Below are 12,338 nucleotides of genomic sequence, written 5' to 3'. Positions count from 1 at the left end.
CCCAGATCTCAATAATAGGTGAGATATCTGTCTGTCTGTCTGTCTGTCTGTCTGTCTGTCTGTCTGTCTGTCTGTCTGTCTGTCTGTCTGTCTGTCTAATATATATCTGTGTGTGTGCACTTTATGTGTATGTGTGTAGGTGGACAGCAGATGAGTGTGTTTGTAGAGAATGCCATCAGTGGAAACTCTATGGGCAGTCTCATCAGACAGCCCGGGGGTTGTGGCGAGCAGAACATGATATATATTACTTCGCCCGTCATCGCCACCACATACTTGGACAAAACCAACAAGTGGGAAGATGTAGGTCTTAACAAACGCAATGAAGCCCTTCAACACATCACAAAAGGTAGGAATTAATGCAACTACTGTGTATTTATAGCAGTTTTCTCAGGATAGCTTTATTGCTTGTTGTTTTAAATGGCAATTTAATTTGAATTGAATAAAAAGATCACAAGTCATGTCATCATGTGTCTCGCTAGTCGCTAGCCAATCACAGCTGGTGACAGACGGACACACACACACATGGACGGAGGGTAAAACATACTCTCCACCATGCCTTCGGCCTGGCGGAGACAATTAGAGACATTTTCTGTCGCTGCTATTAATGTCGCTCTGTCATCATTATCCTTATATGAACGTCATACCTGACAGAAAATCCCTATGCATGGTGGCTGGTGTTGATGTGCCTTCGGCCAAGGACTGATAATATGGAACCATTTTTGCCAGACCCAGGGGGTCAGGCGTACATGAGGCTTTGTCTGTCCCTCTTTTCCTCCCGGTTCAAAGTTTTTCCTCCCGGTCCCTCTTTTCGATTGGCCAAGCTTAGCGTGACGTAGTGCTCTGATCTTCAGATTTCAACTTATAAAGTGGGTGTGTTACGTACTTGGAATGTATTCTGGGTCTGGCAGAACCAGGTCTCCTGGTCTTGTTGGTAGACCAATTAAATGTGAGGGCCACCAGGGGGCACCAGGAGGGCCAATTAAAAAGGAGATGAAAATTAAAGACAAAAAGATTCATCACCACAGACCTCAGGGACATTTTTATGCCCAGCACCGAGTCGGTCAGATAGGCGTTGCCCAGAACTGCCGATCTGACCGATACGTCCGTATGAAGGCATATGTGGAGATCCGGTCGTCCAGAGCCACAGATCCAACCCCTATGCCCATATATGATCATGCGCATATGTCGTATATGGCACCGACCGACTTCAAACTCGGCACACACTGTCGAGTCGTTCAGCTAGGCGGTTGTCCAGAGTCGCCGATCCGACCGATATGGCCATATATGGGCAAACTGATGACATCAGGGATCTCCATATATGGGCATGAAAGGGACAAGGACAGACGGATACAAATATCTCCATACTGGTATATGGACAAAAAAGGGACACAGGCAGACAAACGGATACAGAGATCTCCATATATGGGTATAAAAGAGACACAGACAGACAGGTACAACGGATACTGGCGGTAGGGCATGCATGCATGCAGGTATGAGGCTCATTTAAGGATCATGACGACAGAGCGGCATTACCAACAATAGAATCTTGAAATTGAAGTTGAAGTACATTACTGTGTTCTGGTTTTAAATTGTGCATTAGCATTGCCTCCACTTTACTTCACTCTGATTAAAGCAGGAATGGGAAATAAGGCATGTACAGTATGTACAATTCCCTTCAAGACATTCAGTGTAAGCATTTATGTGTTTATTAACCCCAGCCTCTTTATGTCTATAACTCACTGTAACTTCATCTCTTTGGGCTATTTGTGTTTGTGTGTGTTTTAGGCTATACAAACCAGCTTGCCTTCCGCCACCCACAAGATGGGTGTTTTTCTGTGTGGAGTGGATATAAGTGCAGCACTTGGTAAACCCCATACACACACATTTTGGATCAAAGATAGATGCAAAGACATGTTGAACAATGATGCTAAACGTGTATTCCCCCTCCTCTTATCTACTCTTTTCATTCCATTCCCTCTCCTCCCTTCACTTCACTTCAAATCCTCCTCCTACAGGCTGACAGCCTATGTAGTCAAGGTGTTTGCCATGGCCAGTAAGCTGCAGGTGGCAGTGCAAGACAGTGTTATTTGTGATGCCGTCAAGTGGCTCATTCTCAAAACACAACAGCCTGATGGCGTTTTCAAAGAAATCGGATATGTGGTGCACTATGAGATGCGGGTATGTACTGTGCACTGAGCTAACAATTACAATTTACATTCACAATTTAGATACTGCTGTCCAATTGTTCTATTTGGTGACAACAAAAGGAGAACAAAAAAGACTTGCTTGTTGCAGTGGTGGACAAAGTACTCAACCCCAGTACTTGAGTCAAAGTATAGATACTTCTGGTCAAATATTATATTATCTTCATCATGTTTGGTCAGCCTTTAATGGTACACAGTTTCAGGTGTACATACTACGAATGTACATGTTTCTGCAAATCTAGGGGGATGTCCATGGAACAGACGGTGAGGCCTCTATGACTGCCTTCATACTCATCGCCATGCAGGAGTCACGCGATGTGTGTCATGCCAAGGTTAATGTAAGGAACTCACACACATGCACACACGCAAATACCTTGGAAATCTGTTATTTTTGATGAAAACACTATTGTTCCAGACTGTAACTGCTTTAATGAATTTTCTGGTGTATCTGTTTAGTTCTTTGAAAACATTTTTGAGTATTCTCTGTCTTCTGATTATAGTTTAATATATTTAATATTGATGTATATAAATGTATCCCTGTTGATATTATTGTGTTCTGTATCTCGGCGACATTGAAAATGAGGGCCTGCCCCTCAACTGTATTCCGAGTTGAAATAAAGGTTATGATGATGATGATGATGATGATGATAGATTTCTTTGTGGTTGGCTCTGCATTTGAGATGACTCTTTCATCCTCAACACAGTTTTGTCGTCCTTCTCTTACCTTACAAAATACACGGCTTCTATCGGACTTCATAGTCTGTTCTTTCTACTTTGTGTCCAGAGTATGGCAGGCAGCATAGACAAAGCAGTGGCATACCTGGAGAAAAGAATGCCCAGCCTCACTAACCCATATGCTGTTGCCATGACATCGTACGCCCTAGCCAACGAAGACAAATTCTCAGTAGAAAGAAAACAGTTTCTCTACACGTTTGTATCAGGTGAGGTTATTCAAAGGTGACTATGAATAACCATGTTGATGTGTGTGTGTGTGTGTGTGTGTGTGTGTGTGTGTGTGTGTGTGTGTGTGTGTGTGTGTGTGTGTGTGTGTGTGTGTGTGTGTGTGTGTGTGTGTGTGTGTGTGTGTGTGTGTGTGTGTGTGTGTGTGTGTGTGTGTGTGCGCGTGCGTGCGTGCGTGCGCGGTAAGCCTGACCTCGACTAAGTCGAATAGTCGACTGGTTAGTCGCGGGGGGTCCGAGTCAACTGCGTGTCTCTTTGTCGAATCTAGTCAAAAAAAATAATTTTTTTTTAAAGGGCCAAAAATGATTTTAATTGTTTTTTGGCCAAGTGTACACCTGCAACCACACGTAACTTCCACTTTATTCTTCTTATTCCTCGTCTTTGTATTGGTATTGTTTGTGTTGGAGCGCCTCAGTGCGGCTGCAGAGTTCATGTGCAACCTCTTCCAGAGAGAGATAGAGACACTAGAAACTCTGCTGGAGACACAAAACAAACTGTGTAGACTTGGCCCTTTGAAATAAAATGTATTTTGGCCAAAAAAAAAAAGTTTTTTTTTTTTTTTTTTTTGCATTAGTCGACTGCCAGTTGACTATTGGCAATTAGTCGCCAATTAGATTCGACTAAACAAATCCTTAGTCGGGGACAGGCCTGTGTGTCCACATACATGGACAAATTACACATTTTAGATACTATGCCTCATCAGTCTAACTACTATTGCATCTGCCTTTAGTCATTCAGAGTCAATGACTGAGTGTGTGTGTGTGTGTGTGTGTGTGTGTGTGTGTGTGTGTGTGTGTGTGTGTGTGTGTGTGTGTGCTCCTCAGAACTCAATCACTGGAGGTCACCCAGAGGTCATATCTACTCACTGGAGGCCACAGCATATGCTCTTCTGGCACTTGTCAAGGCCCAGGTGAGCGTATCTCACTAACTCAGTGGTTCCCAACCTTTTCTGGATCAGGGCCCACTTGAAAATCTCGAAAGCATTCGCGGCCCACCCATTTGACCTGCACGGGTGGGCCGCATGCATTTTCAGAGCTTATTTGCATTTTCAGAGTTTATTTTAATGATCAAACAATCGATTGTGGTGCGGCTTGGATCAGTGGAACTTCAAGTTACTATTCATCAGTATCACAATGAAAACACATTTGTCAAGATTGTAAAGAACAAAAACATTGACATTTATCTTTTAACATACATTTTAGATTAATGTTATCAATATAGTCACAAGAAGTCTTTGGGACCTACAGTATCTTCTGCCCGACGCAATGCGGCACAATGGCGCTTAGCGGGAAGCGCAAGGTGCATTCGGTATTGTCCCCCCGACGCAGTTGTTTGATTCACGCCACCAAATGATCTTGTGCAGATTTTGCGCGTGAGGCTGTGATGATGGTCTTAAAATGAGGTGTGGTCTGGCACAATCACAGTGCAATGCTCTTTTCCCCACAGACTTTGCGCTTCAAGTTAAGACCAGCTCCTGGCTGGTCTTAACACTGGCGCAGGGACAGCGCATGTGATTCCTTGTTATTGAGGGAGCACATTGTTTGGATTAGGCGCCTAGATGAAATGTCCCCACAGTGATTGCAAATATATAGGCAAAAAATAACTAAACAGTAAACTAGCAGTATTGTACTGTGTCAACTGTCTTCTTATCTTACTTATCTTACTTTTGATTGCCTCTTGTATCCAAATATTGGCTACTGAAAGACAAGATGAAACTGTGGATCAATCCATTTTCATCCCCATGTTTTGTCATTCAAACCAAATTCATTTATTTTATTGTATTTGCATTTCATTTTTCTAAGTGAAAATATAGAGTGGTGAGGTGTAAACAGGTGGTGGTAGCAGATTGATATGTGATACCACTGTCTTATACCTAAGCACAACAATATTATGAGTTTCCGTTTCAACCATTCATCACTCAGCTCCTTTCTCTTTTCGTTATTTTTTATGAATGAAGGCCTTTGAGGAAGCCAGCCCTGTTGTCAAGTGGTTCAACAAACAAAAGAAGTATGGTGGAGGCTTCGGCTCCACTCAGGTAACTCATAGGCAGCATCATAAGCTGTACAGTACAGGCACATTAAAAACTTTCTCTCTGTTTTTCAGTCTGTCCTATAACATACCGGAATCCTGTTAACTTCTCTCCTTTACACTGTCTATCCTTTTCCTTTCTTTACTGCTATCCAGTGGTGGAAAAAGTACTCACATTTCTTACTTAAAGGGATAGTTCACCCCAAAAATGACCTTTTTCCTATCGATTAGTCACCCCATGGAGACTTGAATTCATGGATTTATTTGAGTTTTTGTCGCATTCCTAAGCCAATAATTTGATGACCGGCAGCGGTTCTGGTAGGAGACACAAAGAGTCTCCTTTGTATCTCCTACCGGAACCGCTGCCTACCGGTCCGCTGGTCATCAAATGATTGGCTTAGGAATGCGACAAAAACAAAAAAATATCCATGAATTCAAGTCTTCATGCATGGACTGACTAATCAATATTTAAAAAGTCATTTTGTGGGTGAACTATCCCTTTAAGTAAAAGTATCAATACTGCAATGTAGAAATACTCTGTTACAAGTAAAAGTCCGGAATTAAAAATGTACTTGAGTAAAAGTACAAAAGTATTGGTATCAAAATGTACTTAAAGTACAAAAAGTTGAAAGTACTCATTATGCAGAATGTCCCATTTCACAAGTTTTCAAATGTATAAAATATATATTACAAATCTTTTGAAAATAGCAGATCTACAAGCTCACAATGCATCGCATTACTTGTAGATCGGCTATTTTCAAATGGTCGAAATGTATATAGGGCTGAAGTGGTTAATGTATGTTTTGTAATAATAATCAAAATCTTCAAAGTAACTAGTAACTAAAGTTTTCAAATAATTGTAGTGTATAGTAAAAGTACAACATTTGCCTCTGATATGTAGTGAAGTAGAAGTAAAAGTACTGAAAATTGGAAATACTCCAGTAAAGTAAAAAATATCTAAAAATGGTACTTAAGTACAGTACTTAAGTAAATGTACTTTAATTTACACCACTGCTGCTAACCTTTTATTTTGCTCCCTGAGCTGCAAACGTTGAAAGCCTGTATAAACAAGAGTTTCACTTCACTGTTACCTGTAATTGTGTTGTGACAATAAAGTTGATTGATCACTGTCTCTGGGTCCCACCTCCTTCCAGGCGACCATGTTAGTGTACCAGGCAGTGTCTGAGTACTGGGTCAATGCAAATGAAATAGTCTATGATCTAGATGTGGACATCATGGTGCCTGGACGAGCAAAGCCTGACCGGTACAACTTCAACCACGACAACTTCTATCAAACTAGAACATCTAAGGTCAGACACACACACACACACACACACACACCCACCCACCCCCACACACACACACACACACACACACACACACACACACACACACACACACACACACACACACACACACACACACACACACACACACACACACACACACACAATTAAATAGAGATCTAACTTTAATATGTGTGTGTGTGTGTGTGTGTGTGTGTGCGTGCGCGTGTGTGCGTGTGCGTGTGCATGTGCGTGCGCGTGTGCGTTGTTTGTGTGTGTATGTGTAATCTTGGACAGATCAAAGATGTAAACCATAACCTGGCAGTGACAGCCACAGGAAGAGGAGAAGCAACTCTCACAGTGAGCATCACTCTACTACAGCCACACTTTTTTGTTTGACTTTTTTTTTTTTTTACGAAAAAAAGTAATACAATAAAATAATAAAAAGAGAAGACCCCCCACCTATCCATTCGTCACTGTCGGGTGGAAACCTCTCATGTCCAAAACCATTCCTTTTGAATTATTATTATTTGTAATTAAATGCTGAAAATAGCCGATCTACAACGCCTCGCGATGCAAGTCGTTGTGAGCTTGTAGATCTGCTATTTTCACTACTTTTGTGCAACACTCTTGTATGAAGAAGTGGGGCATTCTTTTATGGAAAAACATTAAAAGTTTACCGGGGAAACTCCCCCCCTGTCAGGTGATAAGAAGCGGCCTGCTCACTCCTCGTGCATTGAAGGAGGCATGAGCTCAGTTCGGGGCTCTTCCCAGGCTGGCAGAGGGAGAGTAGCGCCCAGGATTACAGCTTAGGCAATTGCCACTGGTTGAAAAAATGGGTTAAAAATCGTGGGATAAAAAAAAATAAGAAAATAAAAAAAGTTTAAATATGGAGGTTTCTGCCTGACAGTGACGACACCATTTCAGAGGGAGTGGATGAAAGAGGCATTCTATGTTACACGTTATCCTATAAGACATTTTTTCATTTGATCATTATAACATTAACTCTATTCATCCGCTGACAGGTGGTCTCACTCTATTACGCCTTACCAAAAGAAAGGAAGAGTGACTGTCAGAAGTTCAACGTCTCTGTGGAACTCATCCCAGGTGAATTGGATGCTGTATGGCTGCTTGTGCAGTTTGTCTGTCATGTGTTGATCCGTTTAGTGCAGTGATACTCACAATGTGCGGTCCCGGGGACCCCCAGTGGTCCTTGAGGGGGTTCCAGGGTGTCTCTGAAATGTTTCGTCTTTTCTGTTCATCACCACCAGTGAAAACGGTGGGATTGGAGAACGTGAAGACATACATGCTGAAAATATTGGTTTTGTAAGTAGAGTGACCAGGCTGTATGTAGATTGATATTGTCTGACCAGCAACATAATGTTTACTTCATCCCTTGCTCCCTCTTCCTCTTCTCCTCCTCTCCTTCCTATTATTATTAGTTTCCTTTCAACCTGTGTGGGCTCTATTTTCCTACTTCTTGCCATCATGCTATTTGGTTTTGACGCATTCCTAACCCAATTCCTAACCCAATAATTTGAAGACCGGTAGGAGACTCTAATGCAGGTCAATTGTGGTCAATTGAGTCCTATGCGCCAAAAACAAAAGAATCTCCATAATTATTTTGGGTGAACTACACCTTTAAATACCATCTGTTGGGGCTACATTAGAAACATATTAATTTAATTTAAATTCCAGTGAACACATACAATCAGTCAATTTGATGCACTGCTTGCTTGCTGCTGCTGTCAGAGAAAACATTAACAGTAAACAGCACCAGACTTATCCTTTACATTACATTCTTCATTTAGCTTTGAAAAGATCTGTAGAGATGGATGTCAGACTGAGGGAATATTCACGCTCTGCTCATCCTTTCTTTGTATCACTAATCCATCCATTGTCTGTCTTCACAGGTATAAGGACAAGAACATAGATTCAGGAATGGCAATTTTGGATATTGGCTTGCTCACTGGATTTACTGTGGAATCAAAGGATCTGGACTTGGTGAGGGTCTAACCACAACACACACACACACACACACACTCACACTCACACTCACACTCACACTCACACACTCACACTCACACTCACACTCACACTCACACACACACACACACACAGAGAGATAGACAGGTGCATTAGAAAGAACATTATCGTTGCTGTCGGGCAGAAACCTTGTATATCCATATTTCAACTTTTAACTTAGTATTAATGCCCTACTTTCATCATTCCAGAGTGTCACACAAAGGTTGTGAAAATAGCAGATCTGCAAGCGTCGTTGTGAGCTTCTAGATCTGCTATTTTCACTGTTTTAAAATGTTTTTTAAATAATACGGTTTTGGACATACAAGGTTTACACCCGACAGCAACCATATGATATAACGAGCATGGGATGTTAATGTGACATGTATGTGTGTGTGTGTGTGTGTGTGTGTGTGTGTGTGTGTGTGTGTGTGTAGTTAAGCGCTGGAGTCGACAAAGTCATTTCAAAATATGAGATGAACACAGTTCTGTCAGAAAGAGGTTCCCTTATAATCTACCTGGACAAGGTAAGAACAGCTCTCTCATAATGTAAATATTGTACCTCTCTCTCTCTCACTCTCACTCTCACTCTCACTCTCACTCTCACTCTCACTCTCTCTCACTCTCACTCACTCTCACTCTCACTCACACTATCAATCTGTCTCTTACCTTGGTGTTTGACTTTATCCAGTGGTGGAAAGTCCAGTACATTTACTTCAGTACTGTACTTAAGTACAATTTTTAGGTATTTTTACTTTACTGGAGTATTTCCAATTTTCAATACTTTTACTTGTACTACAACTGAGAGGAAGATATTGTACTTTTACTCCACTACAATTATTTGAAAATTTTGTTACTTTGTAGATTTGAATTATTATTACAAAACATACATTACCCACTTCAGCCCTATATATATATTTCTTCCATTTGAAAATAGCCGATCTACAAGCTCACAATGCATCGCGATGCAACGCATTGTGAGCTGCTTTTGCTATCTTCAAAAGATTTGTATACATTTGAAAACTTATGAAATCAGACATTCTGCATAATGAATAATATTACTTTTAGTACTTTAAGTACATTTTGATACCAATACTTTTGTACTTTTACTCAAGTAAATTTAGAATTCCGGACTTTTACTTAACGTAACAGAGTATTTCTATATTCCAGTATTGATACTTTTACTTACTTTACTTTTTTTTACTTTTTCCACCACTGTCTCTCTCACACACACATACACTATAATCTCCCTCTCTCTCTTACCTTGGTGTTTGACTTTATCTATAGGTGTCTCACAGACTGCCAGATGAGATTAGTTTTAGAATCACCCAGACAATGAAAGTGGGGGTCATGCAACCTGCAGCGGTGTCTGTCTATGATTACTACGATGGTGAGTTGACAGGAACACGCCCTCTGCCACTTGCTCTGTCTTTGAACGCAGCGCCGGGGACACACACATGCACACAATCATACAAAAACACATACAGACAAGCATATACACAAAAACTATATGCTTCTTATAAAATAAATACATCATACAAAATATGTACATACATCATACAAAAATACATACTGTACATACATGCATTGTATACATCATACATAAACACAAATAAGGTTGGTATTTTTTATCAATTTCATTGCAAATATTTTGTAACCATGTTTTCAAGATGTTTAAGGTTCGTTTTCAGGATCTACAATAGTGATGAATTACATGGAACCCCTTGTGAAACCCTGTCTGTACTACAGCTTAATGTTCTCTGTGATGTCAGTGTGTTATTTGTAATGTGCTATATGAGACATTGAATCAAGTTTTCATTCTTTCATTTGAAAATCCCAAGGATCTCTCTCTCTTTTTGTACTCCTTGTAGCGAAGAAATGTGTGAAATTCTACCATCCAGTGAGGCAACAGGGAGAGCTATTAACGCTCTGCCGAAAGAACGATGCCGAATGTACATGTGCTGAAGGTCAGCAACAATAACGCCTCATTTCCATTTAGCTCTAGGAAGGGACTGTAACTATGCAACCTGAAGTCCATTCATTCTTATGGGAACCTCTGTGATGTCTGACGATGATCTAACCCACAGCTTAATTTTCTTTTCTCTCAATATCATATTGATGTTGCTATTGCTGCTATTGTATATACAGCACATACAGTGCAAAGTATCTGCATACATGGTTTGCTCATTTTTACACTCGAACGTTACGCACACATAGCTGAGATAATACATAACTTTGAGACTTGTACCCTAACATAAACACCAGATTACATACAAATAATTTCACAAATTACGTAAATTATGATACATTCTGTATATTTTGACTGACACTAGATATTGTAATTAATCATTAATTTTCCTCTTCCATTGATACATAAGCTCATTCACCCATCGCTCACATACTTTATTTAATTTTTGAACACTGTGCTTTTCCAGAGAGCTGCAGCATGCAGAAGAAGGGCAATGTTGACAATGATGAGCGTCAGGCTAAGGCCTGTGAGACTGCAGTGGACAACAGAATTGATTATGGTAAGTGTCCCTGTTGGCAAGGTGTGTGTGTGTGTGTGTGTGTGTGTGTGTGTGTGTGTGTGTGTGTGTGTGTGTGTGTGTGTGTGTGTGTGTGTGTGTGTGTGTGTGTGTGTGTGTGTGTGTGTGTGTGTGTGTGTGTGTGTGTGTGTGTGTGTGTGTGTGTGTGTGTGTGTGTGTGTGTGTGTGTGTGTGTGTTATGTGAGTTTGAGAGATCTTTGTGCAGTAAAGTATTGTAACAGTGTGCAACCTGTCTGTCCTCAGTGTACAAAGTGAGACTGGAAAGATTTGAAGATGCTAAATCCACAGACATTTACCATATGCGCATAGACAGCATCATCAAGGAAGGTAGATATTATTATTATTTATATATTATTCTTTCTTATATGTTGATCTATTTTAATTGACTCAATTTAACATTTGCCTTAATTTTTCCCCTCAAATACCTTGGTCTGACTCAGGTCTCTGGCCAAAAGCTTAACCAACGGATGTTAAATCTGCAATAGAGGAAGGGTGCTTTTAGCATGTATACAGTGGTTCTTTAAGTGGGGTCTGGGAAGCTCCAGGGGTCCCTGAGGGGGCTTCCAGGGGGTCCCCAGCAAAATTAGTTAATACTGTATCAAAATCAGTTTAACCACTTTAAACTTATACATCGGCTATTTGAAAATAGCCGTTCTACAAGCTCACAATGTGTCATGATGCGACGTGTTGTGAATCTGAGAGTGGGAATTAATGTGGAAAATATTTATACACACAATTTGACAATATATTCAAAATATTCAGGAATTAATAACTCCTTGACTTACTGGCAGTATGCACAAGATATGTGTGGGCTGATCAGTCCAGTGGTTTGCAGACACACAGACAGACAAACGAGGTGCCACACCATCTGGCATAGTGTGTCAAAGAGATTCTGTATTTGGGCACTCATAAAACATAACACAATAAGCCAATAAGACAACAATTCAGATTGTAAAGTATGAGAGATTTTAGCACTCGAGTAGGAGTAGGTGCATGGTACAATGCAATGTAATGAAACTTCCTGTCTGACCCAACGCATGTCCTGTCTGACTACAGCTTGTATACTGAGTTACTATTCTTGACATCAAAGCTTTCTCACATTTTAGCAACCATCTGTTATTAACAACACATGGTAGCAAACTCAGCTGCCTTAGTCAGAGGCCTTAACTACAAAACTGGTTAAACTAATGGATACAGAAGCACACATAAGTAAGAGTTCTCTAAATGAATAAAATATTCATTTATAACTCCGAAATTTAAAAGAGGAGAACAGGCTTTATCATATATTTAGT

General features: G+C 40.5%; 1 protein-coding gene across 1 annotated transcript in view; it reads left to right on the top strand.

Moving 5' to 3' along the window:
* The window catches only part of LOC308095344 (complement C3-like), a gene marked incomplete at both ends in the record, with an annotated part of 28,010 nt that overhangs the window by 14,641 nt on the left and 1,031 nt on the right, over nucleotides 1–12,338 (top strand). Inside the window, 18 exons of the mRNA XM_080442368.1 lie at nucleotides 1–18; nucleotides 140–346; nucleotides 1,786–1,864; nucleotides 2,016–2,178; nucleotides 2,447–2,542; nucleotides 2,989–3,145; nucleotides 3,989–4,074; nucleotides 5,122–5,199; nucleotides 6,347–6,502; nucleotides 6,776–6,838; nucleotides 7,504–7,585; nucleotides 7,750–7,804; nucleotides 8,392–8,482; nucleotides 8,938–9,027; nucleotides 9,788–9,890; nucleotides 10,372–10,467; nucleotides 10,936–11,028; nucleotides 11,290–11,373. The exon at nucleotides 1–18 is cut by the window's left edge and continues 72 nt beyond it. Coding sequence (XP_080298494.1) covers nucleotides 1–18; nucleotides 140–346; nucleotides 1,786–1,864; nucleotides 2,016–2,178; nucleotides 2,447–2,542; nucleotides 2,989–3,145; nucleotides 3,989–4,074; nucleotides 5,122–5,199; nucleotides 6,347–6,502; nucleotides 6,776–6,838; nucleotides 7,504–7,585; nucleotides 7,750–7,804; nucleotides 8,392–8,482; nucleotides 8,938–9,027; nucleotides 9,788–9,890; nucleotides 10,372–10,467; nucleotides 10,936–11,028; nucleotides 11,290–11,373 — 1,797 coding nt within the window. The remainder of the gene's footprint in view (nucleotides 19–139; nucleotides 347–1,785; nucleotides 1,865–2,015; nucleotides 2,179–2,446; nucleotides 2,543–2,988; nucleotides 3,146–3,988; nucleotides 4,075–5,121; nucleotides 5,200–6,346; nucleotides 6,503–6,775; nucleotides 6,839–7,503; nucleotides 7,586–7,749; nucleotides 7,805–8,391; nucleotides 8,483–8,937; nucleotides 9,028–9,787; nucleotides 9,891–10,371; nucleotides 10,468–10,935; nucleotides 11,029–11,289; nucleotides 11,374–12,338) is intronic.

The sequence above is a fragment of the Gymnoscopelus braueri genome (assembly GCF_963280865.1).
Source record: "Gymnoscopelus braueri genome assembly, chromosome: 2".
NCBI classification, from domain to species: domain Eukaryota; kingdom Metazoa; phylum Chordata; class Actinopteri; order Myctophiformes; family Myctophidae; genus Gymnoscopelus; species Gymnoscopelus braueri.
Note: the sequence above shows the minus strand (reverse complement) of the source record. Positions and strands in the feature narration are given on the sequence as shown.